At 35.3% G+C, this 17677-nt stretch overlaps 2 protein-coding genes and 1 long non-coding RNA gene across 3 annotated transcripts in view; 1 reads left to right on the top strand and 2 right to left on the bottom strand.

The window, feature by feature from the left end:
• The window catches only part of LOC148754889 (uncharacterized), a 9955-nt gene extending 8043 nt beyond the window's left edge, over window positions 1-1912 (bottom strand). The window contains exon 1 of the long non-coding RNA XR_016019660.1: window positions 1546-1912. This is a non-coding gene — a long non-coding RNA (uncharacterized LOC148754889). The remainder of the gene's footprint in view (window positions 1-1545) is intronic.
• TYW5 (tRNA-yW synthesizing protein 5) overlaps window positions 1-7366 on the top strand; it is a 22405-nt gene extending 15039 nt beyond the window's left edge. The window contains exons 7-8 of the mRNA XM_019746478.3: window positions 7-123; window positions 2141-7366. Coding sequence (XP_019602037.2) covers window positions 7-123; window positions 2141-2397 — 374 coding nt within the window. The 3' untranslated portion in view covers window positions 2398-7366. The remainder of the gene's footprint in view (window positions 1-6; window positions 124-2140) is intronic.
• C17H2orf69 (chromosome 17 C2orf69 homolog) lies at window positions 6385-17677 on the bottom strand. Its single transcript, XM_019746477.3, has 2 exons — window positions 17203-17677; window positions 6385-9279 (listed from the first exon to the last, which is right to left on the bottom strand). Exons 1-2 carry the CDS (start codon window positions 17536-17538, stop codon window positions 8452-8454), a joined length of 1164 nt encoding a protein of 387 aa, XP_019602036.2. The 5' UTR covers window positions 17539-17677; the 3' UTR covers window positions 6385-8451.

Raw genomic sequence — 17677 nt, 5'->3', positions numbered from 1 at the left:
TTTCAGGTACTAAATCAGAAGTACTGAATATAGATAACCCAGACTTAGCTAAATATCCACTATTTTCCAAGGCTAGAAAGTATGAATGTTCCCTTAAAGCTGGAGATGTATTATTCATTCCTGGTAAGATTTCTAGAATTCAGTAATTTGGTATTTAAAATCTGTACTGTCACTCATCCATTATATGATTTTTTAGTACAAAAGTACATTTGTTATATGTATCTTGTCCTGTACAAGATGATTTTTATACACAACTGTGTACATGTGTTTAAAAGTATGGTTAGGCAAATTATAAAGTTAACAGTCTTGTTTTGCAAAGGCAACCTATAAATATTATACTCTTACTTTATTAAATGACATCAAGCAAGATACTTTCTGTCTGGGAAAGGTTACACCTGGTTATTCTTTTTAATCATCTTATTTCTAAAATATTTACATGTTTTAGAACTATGTCTCTTAAGTATTTACCAAGAAATGGTACATATATTTCAAAGCCAATACAGATTTAGAGATTTTATTAAATATCAAAATGTTATAATTTTCAACACCTGTGATGCCTTTGTATACATTATTTTTCTACAGTCTGAAATAGTGTTACTTAATTTCTTTGTACAATAAGCATTAGTTGTTACTAATGTGATGTAACTAATATCTATAATTATTCTGAGTGATACCTGAAAATTATAAAATAATTAAGGGGTGCATTAACAAATCCTATATATAGTTATTTTCCCATGTGTAAGTTAATATGTTTATAATCAATACCCCTTTTCAATGATAGAATTAAGTTTGAAAATATTAATAAAATTAAGTTTAAAAGTATTAATAAAAATATGATTTCATTTGGGGCTAGATTATAAATTTCTTGAGGACAAGGAACCATGTTTTGTTCATCTTTGTTTACCCCAAGGGGCCTGATAATGTCCTTCACATAATTGATTGTCTATAAAAATATGATATGTTGACCTCTAATTCTTATATTCATTGAAAATATCTAGCACAGTAGTCTTTATATCTATTGCCATTGCATAAATTTTTTATCATTAGAGTGTAGTTAAGGATTATTTAGTTTTCCCTTACTCTGTGCACAACTTTAAAAAAAAGAGGGGGGAGCCAGAAATGCTGACTATTTGCCTATATTTTGAAATAAAAGCAAGTTTCTCATCTTTGGATTTAAATTTAACAGAATGGTTAGCTTTTTTCCTGTTATATTGAATAAGAAAAAAAAGATTCTGAAAGAGTGGTTAAGATTGAAACCACATTTGAAAACTAGTTCTGCAAATTAAAATATTTTAAGCTTTCATTTTTTCTAGAGCACTCTTTGAGTTTGTTTCTAAAATTCAGCATCTTATAAATCTTCCTTTCACTAGCTTAAACATTTTTTTTTGGTGTAATTAGTATTTCATCTTCGTTATATTGTGGTATTGCTTTAGTATTCCTGTAAGCACCTATATTTTGAAAATATTTACACTCAATTGAAAACAAACAAGTAAACTTTGTAGTGGAAGTAAAAAGCAGCTATGTAATATTGTAAAGTTTACTCACCCTCTTCGCCACCAAAATGCTTGCTTTAGTTTTATATACTTTTTGTAAAGGAGCTGAAAGAAATACAATTACATTAGAAATATAAAACTGAAGAGGCTACAATGAATGCAAATTTTAGCAAGCTAGAAAACCAAATGCAGCTTGAACAGGAAGTCTTTGAGAACAAAAGTACTGTACTGAGTCAGAAAAGGTCAAATATACTCCTCAAATAATTGAAATGTTCTGTGTACAAAAAACAAATACTTTGATGTGGTTGTGTGACTCAGGAAGTGTAAACAAGTAACACAAAACACAGCCCCAAATTACAGAACTACAAAACAAATATAACTTTATTATGTCTTTCAAGTTAAAAAGGAAAAATTGCTATTTCCAAAGGTTTTAAATGTAGGGTTGTGCTGTTGACACTTTAAATTGGTTGGCAGTTCATAAAAGTTAAAATGATTCTGTTTAAAGCTGGGAGCGTGCTAACGAAGGGATCTAGTTATATAATAAGAATTATTTCTTACATTGGCTACATGCAACTTGTGATATTTCACTGACATTTTGGGGTTTTTTTTAACTGTAGGTTTTATTTTTAACTTTTTTTTTCCTCCAGCTTTATGGTTCCATAATGTAATTTCTGAAGAGTTTGGAGTGGGAGTGAATGTCTTTTGGAAACACCTTCCGTCTGAATGCTATGATAAAACAGATACCTATGGAAACAAAGATCCTACAGCAGCGTCAAGAGCGGCACAAATTTTGGACAGAGCCTTAAAAACACTGGCTGAACTACCAGAGGAATACAGGGACTTCTATGCACGGCGAATGGTTTTACACATTCAAGACAAAGCCTACAGCAAAAATTTTGAGTAAATAGCGAAGTGAATGCAATGAATATAAACTTTCAAATACAGTTCAGCTCAATTATTAGAATAATATTATAAGACCTAAATTATTTTTATAGATTGTTAAAAGAGGAAAGGTAAATCAATTTCAGGTTTATAGATTAAGTACAGAGGGTGTTTGTGTAGTTTCTACTTAATACAGATTGTTGAGGTTCAAAGAACGTTGTACTGGGACCATTTTTTAGCTTCAGATACAAATAACTAAAAATTCCACTTAAAATGTATTGAATCATTTTACATGAAGTCTGCTGATATATTGGGCTTTTGTATTTCTGATCCAATGACTTACTAGTGTCATTAAGAACCTCTGGGGCTTTTTTCCTCTCATTTCCAGCTGCAGCATTGGCGTCACCCTAAGGCTGGCTATCCTCGTGGTCATGGAATGATTGCCAATAGCATTGGGCTGTGTGCACCTTCATTTATATGCAGTAGAGGATTCAGGCTGGATTCCAGGGGCCCTCTCTTAATACAAGAAAGCTGCCCCAGAATTTGCCACCAAACCCTTGGGTCTCATTGATTTGGCTTATAAGTGTCCATCCCCGAGCCAGTGACTGGCAAAAGGTATGGAATAACCCTTAGGCCAGTTGGATCTACTGGAGCTGGAAGTGGAATCCTCTTCTTCTGAGGTACATCAGGTATACATGGGGGTAGAATGGATAATTTTTAAAATCAGGATTCTGATAAAGGAAAAAAAGGTGGGCAACCACCAATGTCTACTGCAGTGATCTTTTAAGCTTTTAAAAATAGATGGCTATGTCCCAACTTTATAGACTTTGATTCAGTATGTTTGAGGTTTGGTATGGGTATTTATATGTAATCGACTTCATAGGTTGTTTTGATGCATAGTCAGGATTGAGACAATTGGATTAGATGATAGTAATTTGGATTACTGGTTTTATTATCCATCCAAAACAATGTTTAATTTGATCCTGGTTTTCTTGGCACCCAGTATAAATCAGGCCTGCTCCCTTTTTCAGTCTTTGAATGTCAGAAAATATTCAAATCAGTTTTAATGTATACTTACAGCTAAACTTGAACCTAATTAAAGTTTTCTCCACTAAACACTTTTCCACCTATCACTTATTTTAAAGAAAAGTGAATTTTAAGAACACATACATGAGAGATCCCAATAATGCTGTCATTGAAAACAATGAGCCATTGTATGTGGATCTGTGCCATTCTTTGTTTTGGACCTAGTAATTATTTGCACTGCCATTGAAGATGAAATATATTTACTGGATACAAATGTGCCCATCTAAAGGGATCAGAGTATATCAATTTGGTGCATTTTTAATTAGAAAATAATTTTATCGAAAATAATTCATCCACTCATATCCTGTGTTTGGAGTTAGATTAATTTCAGGTATAAAAAGCAAATTGCAATAAATAAGAAAGGAAAAGTATATAAAAACTATTCTGAACTTCCTAGGCGTCTTTGAGAATAGATACTGAAGTTACTCAGGCCAACACGAGTGAAGAGAATCTGTCAGAAAAGGAATTGTTGTATTAGCCAGATATAATTACTAGATTTTGATATTTGGTTACTTCTTAGGTTAAGCAAAGAACTTTTTACATGACTCTTTTTCCTTTGGGAAGGAAAAAAAGAAAAAGAAAACCCGTTAGTTTGAATGGTATTTATAGTCAGCTTTTTAATAAACCCTCCTTGGTTTTGCTTTTTTTTTAAAACCAGTAAGAGAATGAATGCAAAGCATATGTCCAGAGCCACATAGAAAATCTGTAAGTAAAACTGAAATTTAAGTTTACTCAGTGACTATTCATTTTAATTAGTTTATTTGGTAAGCAAACTGAATGACCTTAGGCAAGTTTAATAATCTTTATGAAGCTTATTTTCTTCACCTTTAAAATAGAACTAACTTAAGGTTTCTAGGGTTGCTACAAAAATACAAGGAAATAGTTCAAGGGCAGGCACATGATGGATGGCTGGTACTAGCTCCACTCAATTATTTATAGTTCTTATTTGCTGAGAGATTTGAGGTAAATTATGACATCTAGAAAGCTTGAGATGAACACTTTGGGAAGTTTTGAAATTATTTCCCTGGTCATATCTGTTAATGTTGGTGTTTATTTTAATCTTTTTTGCCTACCTGGTTGAGACCAAATGAGATGTTTTTAAATGTGTAATACACAGTATTTGTTAGCTGTAACTTCTCAGGAATTCCAAATCTTAGAATTTTGTTGCTGAAAGGGATCTTAGAAATCACTCATCAATCCAGATTGCTTAAGTGATTGTCCAGGCTCACAAAGCTGGGTGACAGAAATTGGAATTACAGTTGTGACCAGATTAGTAATTCTCCATTCTTTCTCCTTAAGGCATAACTCATCTCAAATACTTCTGAATACATTATATAGTTATTTGGCTACAGTTTGGGGGCTTGACCTCACCCACAAAGGAATAGTTTTCCTCTGCCAGGGAAATTTCTCATTGTACTGCTTGCTACATAGACAAGGGATGCAAAGTAAGACTAATGATGAACAGGTAGACAGTAGAGTGTAATATAAAAATGGAATATTGTGCAGTCATAGAATGAGACAGACATATGTGTAATGACGACTTTTCCAAGATGATTAAATGAGAAAAAAGTTTGAAGCTATGGGTATGGTATGCTGCCATTTGTATAAAACAAAGATATGCTCTAAGTAAACATACTTGTCCAAACAGAAATATCACTGCAAGGACACATTAGAAACCAGTGAGAGTGGCTGCCTCTGAGAAGAGGTTACACAGTAGGTGGGCAGACTGGAATCTGCAGTTGTGTATTATTTTAATTTTTTGCCCCTGTATGTATGTGTCTTAAAAAATAAATTTTAAAAATACATGTGGATAGTAGCTTTTCACGAACATTAACAGTATTTTTCTTGGTACATAATTACCAAGACAAATACTGTTATTCAGTAATTTCACACTTGTCACTTCCATGAAATATCAAAACAAGAGAAACAAAGTCAAGGAGGCTTATTTTCCATCTTTCCATACTTTTGAACAGCATCTATTTGAACATTTGGAAAGAACCCTAGTAACAGGGCAGTTCTCTCACCTATCTAAAGTTGCCAGTAGAAATCTAAACTGAATTTAACAAGTTGACCCAAAAAAAAATGCAAGTCTGAATGGAGTTTGAACTGTGCTGCTGTGACTCCTTCCCCCAGTGCTAAAAAACACATAGTCAGGAGGAACTAACAGACTGGCAGTCCCCCACATACCTCTGGTCTTACCTTCAAGACTTATTTCAAGCATGAGTGTTTGGTGTCTTAAATACACCTCAGCTGTATTCTGTTCTTTAATGTTCCATTAAATGGAATACTAACGTGACCATCTAAGTGACTGCCTATCTCAACGACTGACTTAAAGCTACTAGGCTTCTCTGCCTTTGTAAAGAGCTACCAGAATTTACAAATGAGGTCTATCTACATGTATATCTTACCCTCTAAAGCATGTTTCTCTTAAAGGCTCTTACACAACAACTCTTACACCAATACTACCTTTTGTTTCATATTTTACCTCTTAAGTCTTACACATTTCTATACTCACACGCTGAGTTTTTTCTGCACTGTAGCCTTAGTGCCTAGACCTGACTTGTCCTTGCTGAGTGCTTAGATGTTACACAAATGAAAAACCGATCACACCATATTCTAACCAAGGAATACAGACACCTGAGATGATTAGCACCAAAAAGGAAGAATTTCCTTATTTTTGAGAGATTTGTTCTCTAAGAAATCCAACAGAAAAAATGGAAATAATGTAAATTTTTGTGGAGAATATAAAGCAGATACATATTGTTATAGGAAAGTTTCAAAGTCGCTCATTTGAAAAAAACGTGGGGGTTAATGAAAACACATGTAAACCCAAAATGGCAAAGTGGAGAGAAATAGCTTCCTTCCAAATAACGATCTGAACTTTTAACACAAATCTAATAACATAAAGCACATCCAGACAGACTTCTGTGGATTAAATTTAATACAATTGTACATTCATGCCGCGGCAGTAACAGCTTGCACATTATTTGTATGTATGACTACTTTTCTCAGTTGACTCATGACATAAACATAAAAAGGCACAATCCAAAAGGATATACTAACATTTACAATAGTTTTAGACAAATGGGGAGAAAAAACAAATCTGAAGTATTAAAATACGTGGATCAACTTGAACATATTTTCATTCAAGAAATACTCTACTTTTCAACAGTCATTTTGATGCAGTGGCAGGTCCAGGTGTCTAGTGAGTTATTTTAATATCCATTCATTTTAATATTCAATATAACAATTACAATTAAGCATTCATATGACTAGATAGCTAAAGGACCCAGATTTTTCATATATCAGTTTTTTTAATGAATCCTGCTGAAAGTCCTTTTTCCATTTTAGTTAATCCTGTAAAAACGAATGCCTTTGCTTGCCCCATCATTAGAGCATTCAGTAACTTAGCTATTTTACATTAGATACACATGAGTTTAACCAAAGACTACTAAACATTGAAAGCCATCCAATCAATCACGGTGCTAACTTAAGACAAGGTAGTATTAGAATCAGGCTGACTTGTTTCCTTGTTGGGAATTTTTGGTCTCAAAAGAAACAGCAGGTATTTAAAGAAACAAGCAATATAAGACTACTTTGTCATTTAAAAAAATAATTTGAGAGACACTATAGAATTAAGGGATGTTATTTTTAAGCATTTGGTAAGTAAGAATCATTTCTTATAAGTCTGAATACTTGGAATGTATTTATAGTCATTAAAATATAATTCTGGGAAAAAATATTTTAATTGTATGTTTTAAGAATTTAGGTCCTGTGGGTTATTAAGATATTAAGCTTCAGTCTTTTTTTTTCAGTTTGAAAGCACCATGTTACTGCCATACTTTGTTTCATGTCCTGCAAAAGCTAATTATAAATAAACAATAAAAAAGTGACCACTCACCTTTTATTGTAATCATACAGCTATATTTCAATATTGTTTGACATTAATTAGATCTTGGTTTCTCAAAATGTATTTATGTAGGTCAAAAAAAACAGGCAGAAGGAAACTTCACCCAGATTATGTAGCAGTGTTAAGCAAATTCAGTTTTTGAGCCAAAATTAAATCATTTGTGTCTTCAAACTTTCCCTGATAACTTTTCTTATAGCAATATAATTTTGCATTTTAGCCAAAGAGAGCTACTTTCTTTTGGCAGACAAAAGCATGCTTCTGGAGAAACACTGACTTAGATCTATAGAATCTGTCCCCTTGTCTATAGAACACTAACAAATAGAGCATCATGTATTTATTTTCCCTAAGTTGATCTCTTTCAAAAGACTGATATGAAAATATTTTAAATCAGTAATATATCTGTAATTAATATATGTAATTATGTTCAAAACAATTTTCCCAAAAGAATTGGTTTGGGCCAAGATTCAAGAAACTCCAAAATGTCTTATGCTAAAGTTGTCAATTAAAAATTTAGCCACAGTGCTTAAGTGTAATGTTTTTAAAAACCAACTTTACACTACTGCATGTTCTTGGTTATCTGGAAACATATATTTTGACTCTCAAAAAAAAACACCTGGTGGCACATTAAAGACAGATTCCATGAGTTTATAAAACAACGGCAGGACAGTTATTCCAAAATGATGGAAAACATCAGTGTACCTTTGCTTTGAAGAGCAATGACATGTTTCTATTCAAAAGTTTTCAGTGCCAAAATAGCTAATTATTGTTACAGTGCCACCAAAATTAGTTTTAAACATTACTCAGAAAATAAACTATTTCCAACGATAACAATTTTAATTATCTTTTATAAGGACTGTATTGTAACTGTCATTCTAAAGGGTCTTATATCTCCTTAGGATTATCACAAACCACCTTTTAGATTTCAAATGAACTAATTCTAACCCAGTCCATATTAAAAGCTTCACATTCACAAGCAAAGAATTCGATTGCACATTACACTCATATTTTAGGAATGTGTGCTCCCCACAAAAAAGTGCTTCTGCTCTTCCACTTAATAAGTACATGAATATTCTTGTAGTCTTAAAATACTTCATGAACCCTGAAGTGATTCTCTATGGAAGGAGCTTCCTTTGCAAAATGAATTTGGCTAGTCACCTGCATACCAAAATCTCCAAGTATCTGAACAAATTTCTTGTGCTCCTTTCCAATCCAAGATCTCATTGGATCACGTACTTGGTAAGGTGTTACATGGGTGTGAACAATAATCCCTGTTTGTGCAAATTCTTTCAAGACTTCTGGATAAGTAATCCAAGTATTGCTTCCTCCAGAATGACCACCATCCAGCCAGTACATTGTTCTTATCCTTTTGATAAAAGCATCTATATTCTTGTCTTTCTTAGCTTCTTTCAATTCAAAAAGCAACTGATTCAAAACAACACAACCTTTACTGAATCCAATTAAAGTAAAAGAAGCACTATTTAGTGATGGTGGATAGAAACTCATAGCAGACTCATCAAAATTTTCACAAGTTCTTTCTTTTTCTCCCTGGCAACCATTGGTAGTATGAGAAGAACTGGATCTACAATTAGATGCTTTGGAGTCCTTATTCAAATCTTTCACATTCTTCTTTGATAGCAAACTGTTCTGACTTAAGTTAAAAGCATTAACTAATAATGTATAAAGGTGCTTAAAAGCTCCAAAGTCAGTATTGTGTTCTGGAGCACCAAACATATTACTTTTCACAAAATTATCATAGCAGCTGAATTTGTGCAAATGCATTCGGGAACACTTTATCACCCAAATATAACTATTGGGGAACCGGTGGGCTAAAATGGTGGCAACATTTTCTAGACTCCAGTTTTCCCACTGATAATTCTCAGGATGACGAGTCATAATTTCATGATAATTCTGAAAGGTAAGAAAGATGAAACAAGCATTAAATATACATTTATATAAAACTATTTCCACAAAATAGTTTCCCATTTTCATTGTGGAGTAAGTTGGGGTGTTATGACCCATGGTTAATATACTATAAGTGAAAAACTATAAATCCGCCATTACTTTCTGGTTATGAGATTTTGAACAAATTACACTCTCGGTTTAGGCCTCAAATCAATCAAAAGACAGGGTTATAAGATAGCTAAACAGCACAGTAGGAATTTAATAAAACACTTTGGAAGGATTATAGATATTTTTAATAAATTTTATTTAGTATACATACAATCTATTCATAACACATTAACAACATAGAAATTTGGTTTATTAGACCTTTTGACCAACACAGAATTTTAAAATATTTTCATATTAAAGCTGCTATCCTGAACCCCTCCCTCATTGGATTACTCTAGCAACCTGAATGCTATGTTTGATTTCAATTTTTATTTTACAAACAAAGCTACAATGAACATTAGAGAAAAATCTTTTTATACATCTGTGACTACATCCTTAAAAATAAATTCCTAGATAATAGAAAAACTAGGTGAAAGAATACTCATAATTTAAGGTTGGTTATATAGACTACAATACTGTCTTCTAGTGAGGTATGTGTTAACTTTTATCTTTGTTAAATTTCATAGGCACAGGAATGATATTCTAGTTTAGATTTGAAAATTTGAATGAAGTTGAAATTTTGTTCATATATTTATTAGCCATTCTCTATTCTATATGTATTAATAACTTTAGTTTTTTGGACATGCATGTAAATTTTATTTTCCTTTTAATTTTTATTCATAGCTTTTTTAAAAAAAGGGAAATTCATTCAAATTTATTCATTTATTTTATGAAATTTATTGGATACCTACTGATTGGGTATGGGTCAGAACAGACTAAACTCCCGCCTACATGGAGCTCTAAGGACAGAGATACACAACAAACAACTCCATTAGTAAGTACAGCAACGCTGTCCAACAGAAATATAACTTGAGCTACATGTAAAATTTTCTAGTAACTACATTAATAAAGTTAACAGGTGAAAATTATTTTTAATAATACATTTTACTGAGCCCAATATATCTAAAATATTATTTCAACATGTAAACCATATAAAAAACTACAGAGATTATACATTTCTTTTTCTTACGAACTCCACTGTATATTTTACACTTACAAACACATCTCAATTTGGATGCTATATTTTCATCAGAAAATCTGAATTTAGATTTCATAAAATTTACAGCTGAAAAAGTAGATTCATGTACCAAGTTGTTCAAATATACTTAAAACTTTTCCAGGAACAGACTTGAGTATCAGTTTTTAGATTTAAATTGAACGTTACATACAATTAAAAATGTAGTTCCTTGATTTCACTAACAACATTTCAAGTGGTCAACAGCCACAAATGGCTCGTGGCTGGACAGCAGAAAACATTAGATGGTGGTGAGTGCAATGGAGTGTAATAAAGTGGGGAAAAGGAGTCCAATGTTTTGGAGAGGGTGGGAGACTACTATTTAAAACACAGGGTGGTCGCCAATAAGGCGAGAGTTGAGAAGGACCTGAAGGGGTTGAGGGAATGCATCATGATATTTCAGGCATAAGAAACGAACTGCAAAAGGCCCTGAAGTGGAAGCATGCTTTACAGAACCGCGATGCAGTGACAAGGCCGGAGGAGCTCCAGTGGAGGGAACAACATGCAAAGCCATCGCCAAGAAAGGCAGAGGGAATGCTGGGGAGAAGCGAGCGTGCTGGTCATGCCTTGGAAGACTGAGGACTTCCGCTTTAACTCTGACAAGGTTTGGAGGAGAGGGCTGATATGACCTGTTTTGAAAGGATTTGTATACTAGGTGTGAAGGGGCAACAGTTACAGCAGAGGCTACTGCAGTCTAATCCTAATGAGAGAAGGTGGCTTGAACCAGAGTGGGGTAGACACGAAGGTGATAAGAAGCGGTCAGATTCTGACCATATTGTGAAGGTAGAGTCAACAGCATTTGCTGATGAATTGGATATAGAGTGTGAGGGAGACAGAAATAGAGATGTAATTTTTCCTTATTTCTAACAGTCATATATTCTATATATCAAAGTTTTAAATGCACCTCCCCTTTGCCTTAGTAATTCCAATTCTAGGAATTTATCTCAGGGATATACTTGTGTACATGTGTAAATAAATATGTATATTTATTTCTGCTTCAAAAGAATGAAGCAGCTCTATGAGTACTTGTATGGTTTGTAAAATAAGGACTAAATAATCCCTGTAAGCTATACTACCATTTGTGTTTCTTAGAAAGTTTACATCAACATTGAATGTCTCTGCAGGGACATATAATCGGTAACAGGGATAGCCTTGGGGAAAGGAAATGGGAGACTACAGGAAATGGGATGAAAAGACTGCCTTTTCAAAGTACAACTTTAAATAAACTACATTTTTTAGCAAAATGGATTTTTTTCTGTTTAAAAATTAAAACTAATACTACAAAAATTCAGTCTATGTACAGAGGTGTAAGAAAGAAAAACCTTCCACAAAACCACCAATTAGAAAATCACTATTAAAATTTTGGTGTCTAGGATTCCAGTTTTCTTTAGTATACATACACATACACAAGTAGTCTGTATATAAGAGAGGATTCTTTCTCCCTCAACAAACTTATATATACTGTTTTCACTTACTATATTATAGTAAGTGAAAACAGTATATCAATAAATTTAAAATTTAATCTGCATCATAATTTTTAGACTTCCCATCAGAAAGATTAATATCAACTTACATTTCCACTGGAAGTATACAAGAGTGCTTATTTTCCCACATCCTGGCTCACACCTGACTATGAGCATTAATTTTTAAAAAATCTTTGCTATGATAAAATGATATCTCACTTTTAATTTGTATGTTTTGATTCCTAATCAGGTTGAATATTTTTCTATGTTTATTGGCAATTTTCATTTTCTTTTGTTAACTTTCTTTTCATGTCCTTTGATAATTTTCCCAATAGGATGCTCAAAGTCCTTAACAGTTTGTATCTCATTAATATTAATAGTTTATGATATGTTAAAGGGCTATTATTTAACTTTATGGATTATGCTATTGCCTTCTGCACATCCAGATTTCTGATATAATTATGATTAAAGTTATCATAGGAGCTTATATCTCAAAGGGCTCGTCTAAATGCTTTTTATAGCTAAGGAAACTGAGGTCCTAGAAACTATAGTTATTTATTTCATATATTTAGTAAATGAGCCAAAAATTAACTCAATATTTTATGATTCTCAGTTTAGCCTCTACTACATAGAAGGTGATCAATCTCAAAACTTGGGTGTTCTCTTTTTCTTTTCCCCATGATCAGAGGGAGGAAATGTTTATACTAAGGAACTGTGTATACTAAAATGTAAAAATGGGATTCTCACTGTGGTGTCAAAGCCCAGATCTGAAAACAATGGATAAGCACATTTGAAAAAAAAGACACCAGACATTCTCATAGGACTTGCTTGTAGCCCAAACTGCCTCTACAACCCAGGCTATGACCCTGACCCATCGACAGAAAAGGCTAAGGACTGTAGGAAGAGAGGTTTTCTTTTGAGAGAATTTTCATCCCAGTGGGAATGCAGTGCACTTATTCTCCTAGAAGGGGAAAAGGGTAGGGGGCACGCTTCTCCTCATCCCCAGTGAAGCAGGTGGCAAGAGAATCTCTTGGAGAGATTAGGAGATGCTTACTGCACAGGCAGATATCTGAGAACTTGCAAAACTTATAGGCCTACCTCATACTGCTACTGAAGTAAAGGAAAGGAGTTTTAGGAAAACTTGAGATGTGTCTTCAAGAGTTTGTAGACATTCACGATAAAGATTTAAACTAGGTGGACTACTCGTTACAGCAGAATGAGAAGAACAATATTGGGTACAAGCTGTACTTCCATCAAAAATGGGGCAAGGGGGCATTTTTGCTGAGCAAAAAGTGGACACCCCAAGTAAGCAAGCTAGAAGGATAACAGGATCCAGCCAAAGAAGAAGGCTGCCTGACGGAGGCCTAAGGTGCATGATCAGGTATGACTAATAGTGTGTAACTGTGTGTAATATCTGTCCCTGGTTCCTGGCACAGAGCTCCTAAAACCCTTGGCATTTCCTGGGTGATAGGAATGTCTTTTGTTCTAATGAGGTGACTACTGGTGGGCTCCTGGGTAGGGGCTAGTCATTAGAAAGACCAAGACATCATCAGAAGTCTGGAACTTTCAGCCTCACTACCCATTATCCAGAGAGGGGCTGAAAATGGAGTTAATGAGAGATCATGACTATATACAATGAAGCCTCCATAAAAATCCCCAAAGTACAGGCTTGGGTAGCTTCCAGGTTAGTGAACAGTGGAGGTGCTAGGAAAGTGATAGGTTTAGAGAGCATGGATGCTCTGCACCCCGTCCCACATACCTTACCCTATGCATCTCTTCTATCTGGATGTTCTTAGTTAATGGAAATCTAGAAAAGGCAAAAATTATAGTGAAGGAAAGCAGATCAGTGACTGCCTAGGGCTAAGAGAAGAGATTGACTAGAGTGGGACACAAGGGCACTTTTTAGGGTGATGGAGATGTTGTATAACATGATTGTGGTGTTAGTTACATAAATGTAATATTTGTCAAAATTCATCAAATTGTAAGCTTACACTTTAAAAACAAAGAGATGAGTGTAATTCTATATCCTGAGGCTTTAAGAAGCAAGATAACGCAAGAAAATTAGACGGTACCTACTGAAATCCTGATCTCCCTCTAAAATCATTACAGATGGATAAGAAAAACATCAAGAGGTATCTAAAGAAATATATATTAAGACAGCCTCAGCTTTCCTGTACTTCAAATGCTAAAAGGACAGGTATAAAATAAAAAAGGATATAAACAATAAAGTAATGATAATTAGGATTTAAATTACATGGACAGCCAGATCCAATTAATACCAAATAATGAATCTATGTTAAGATGAGGCAAAGCTTATAATTATACCCTACAAAGTTCTTTTTGACCCTATTCTGTTCAATACTGATCCAAATTAAGAATAAAGATATAGAAAAAATGCTTATTTAATCTATAATATGCTGCAAACTGAAATAAGTTATAAAATGATCAATAAAAAGATGAGCTTACCTAAGAGGGCAAATTTCATAACGATAAACATGAAGCTCAAAAGCATCAAGTACAAAGATATGGATGAGGAAATCTGAGCCTAAAAGCATTTCATATAATAATAGCAAAGATTTAGCAAACACTTCATACACTGTTCAAAGCAACTTACATACATTCATTCATTCAACAAGTTATCTAATGAATAGTCACTAAGCATCATAGATATATCAGTGAAGAAAACAGACATGAAGCTTACATTGTAGTGGTGGAACACAGACAAAAACCAAAATGAATAACTAATATAGTAAGTGAAATGGACAAAAATAAAAGAAAAAAGTTAACAGGGGTCCTTTACATACAACTGATTATTAAATAGGATGGTCAGAAAAGGCCTCACTGTGAAGGCAACTTTTGAGCAAAGACTTGAAACAGATGAGGTAATGAATCCTAAAGATAATCTGCGGAAAGACTGCTCCTGACAGCATGTTCAAAGCTTTTGAGGTGAAATGTGTAATTTGAAGAAGGCTGGTATGGCTGGGACAGAATAAAACAGAAAAAGACAGAAAAACAACAAGGTGGAGAAAGGTAAAGATAGTGAAGGGACTTGCAGGACATCAAAAGGTCGCTGGCTTTTACTGAGTGATGTGATACGGGAAGTTATTGGAGAATTTTGAGCAGAAAGGTATGGAATGATTTGATTTACATTTTAAAATGATTATTCTGATCACTTTTAGATACATTAAGAAGGTGAAGCCACTTTATTTGCTGATGGATTAAAATATGAGCTGTGAAAGAGAAGACTAAAGGATAACTTCAGGATTTCTAACTTGAGCAACTAAAAAGGAAGTTTCCATTAACTGAGATGAGGAAAACTGCAGAAAGAACAGGTTTAGGGGCAAAGATCCAGAGATTTTAGGTTTGAGATATCTATTAAATATCCAAAATGAAATATTGTGCGTGCAATTGGGAAGTCTAAAATTTGGGGAATATGTCTAGGCTAGATAAACAAATGTTGTATGTGAAGCCACAGACTGAAAGAGATCATGAAGAGAGTAATTTAGCATTTTTTTAGACCTCATATGAAGACAGAGGAAAAGTTGAAGAACTGAGCACTGGGGTACCCCCAATAATTAAAAAGGTCGCCAGAAAGATGAGAAGAACTGTAACTCATTGGGTATTCACATATTTACTCCTCATTGATATCCTATAAATTATTCATACTTTATAGTTGAGGTAGCTGCAATTGGCCAGAGATTTAATAGCTAAAAAGTGCAGCATCAGGGTTCAAACCTAGGCAATCTGGCCTCAAAGCCTTTTGATGCATTACCCTTTGATGCATTCCTGGGTTTTTAGAGCACTTCATACTCTGCGTAAATCAACAGTATATCACTGTCCAAAAAGCTAATGGAATTTCAGGCTACATAAAGAAATGGATGATGTCAAAACAAAAAGATATTATTCCAACTGTATTTAGCGTTTTTTAGACATCAGATGAAGACTTGTACTTACATTCTAGCTGGCACACTTTAAAAACACTTAGCAGGTTTAGCTATCTATACATTTAGTTATCACGCTATCATCATCATCATCATCATCGCAGGTGCACAGTTAGCTGGTCCATAATCTGGAAGTCCTGATCAGTAGTGTCATGCTGGTTTCCCAAATTGAGCAAAAGGGCATCGATTGAGTAAAGTTCTTCTCTTAAATCTAAATACTAGTTTTTTCATAGTATTTATTATCAGTCCATTATTTTGAAGAGGAGAAAAAAACTACAGGTATCTTAATCATCATTTGACTTAGGGCACAAAGTTTGTACGTGTATCATTTTCAAACATCAATTTCAAAAACAATAAATACTGATTCATGGTATACGAAACACATCTAGCCATATTCTAGCTTTACCTGTCTACACCAACACTATCCAGGAGAACGTGGTGATGATGGAAACGTGCTGTGGAACCGTTCTTCTGTATTTGCACTGTTCATTACAGCACACACAAACCTTAGCTGCTGCTGAGCACGTGCAATGCAGCTGGGGCAACTGAGGAATTGGGTTTTTAATTGTACTTAATTTAAATTGCCAGACAGCTAATAGCTACCCGATTAGACAACGCAGTTATAGAATAAGATCTAGATTGAGACCCAGCTTTCCAGGACAACATATTCACGGTAACTTGCCTGCAGCTATACAATGAATAATAAAGATAAAAATCACACAAAAAACAAAAGTACAGAATTTAAGTCAGCATCAAAATACTGACATGCTTAGCAATTACTGTCTCTTTTCTCCGCCCCCCCCCCTTTCTTAGGATGACTACTGAGTGTCATACCTTTGTAGTGGGTTTTTGTTTTTGTTTACTTGCTTGCTTTTTAATTACTGCCAATGGAACACTATGTGCTAAGTTAATTTAAAAGCTATCTCTGTCTCCTGTCCCCTTCCCCTCCCCCACACACACTCCTCTGAGAAACCAAGTTACAGAATGAATATACATCATGTGTCTCAACTCCTTCCTTCTATGTTTCAAATTATACTCCCGTGAAGCCTGGACTGACAACCGGCTCTTCCCAGGTGGGAACTCTCCGAGGACACCGTCCCTCCCGGGCTGCAAGAGGAGGGGGTCAGGGGTGGGGAAGGGGCGGTTTTGGATTCCGTGTATTAACGGAAGAGCCACCCTGTGAGTGCATGTGTGATTGAGTTCAGACGAGGCAAGACACTCGGTACCAGCTATAGGGGAGAATCTATGGAATTCGCACATGCACGAGAGGAAGGAACAGGTGCCCCGAAAGGCCCCAGGTTACCTGCACATCCCCGGGGAAATAGAGGACGTGATGCTGGGTGGGCGGTTGCTGCCCCTCCTTCGCCCGGTCCCCAGAGAGATCCCGCCATTCCGGCCCCTCCGCCGCCGTCGCCGCCAACAGGAGCAACTCGTTGCTGCGCTGCGGGTCGGCTCCCGGCACCGTGGACAGCTGCACGCACCGCTGTGGGCTCCCCTCGGCCGAGAGGGAGCATCGCGCACTGCTGCTGTCGCCGAAGTTCATGGTTCCGGCCTGAGATCGTGAAACAGCGATTCCGAGTCCGAGCTGCGGCAGCAGGAGCAGCAGCGGCGGCGACCGCAGGAGCGCGAACCCCAACATGGGTCGCCGCCGCAAGAACGGTTAGTGGAGGGGGAGGTCCTGAGGGAAGTACTTCAACAGGCCGCTCAACGGTCGCCGGGAGGGGGCCCCGGCGGGAGTCGGCGCGGAGGCGACGGTAGCGTCAGAGGCCGACGTCTGT

Source organism: Rhinolophus sinicus, chromosome 17 (genome assembly GCF_057876585.1).
Source record: "Rhinolophus sinicus isolate RSI-liver-muscle chromosome 17, RSI-T2T, whole genome shotgun sequence".
Lineage (NCBI taxonomy): Eukaryota > Metazoa > Chordata > Mammalia > Chiroptera > Rhinolophidae > Rhinolophus > Rhinolophus sinicus.
This window is presented reverse-complemented; position numbering and strand designations above follow the sequence as displayed.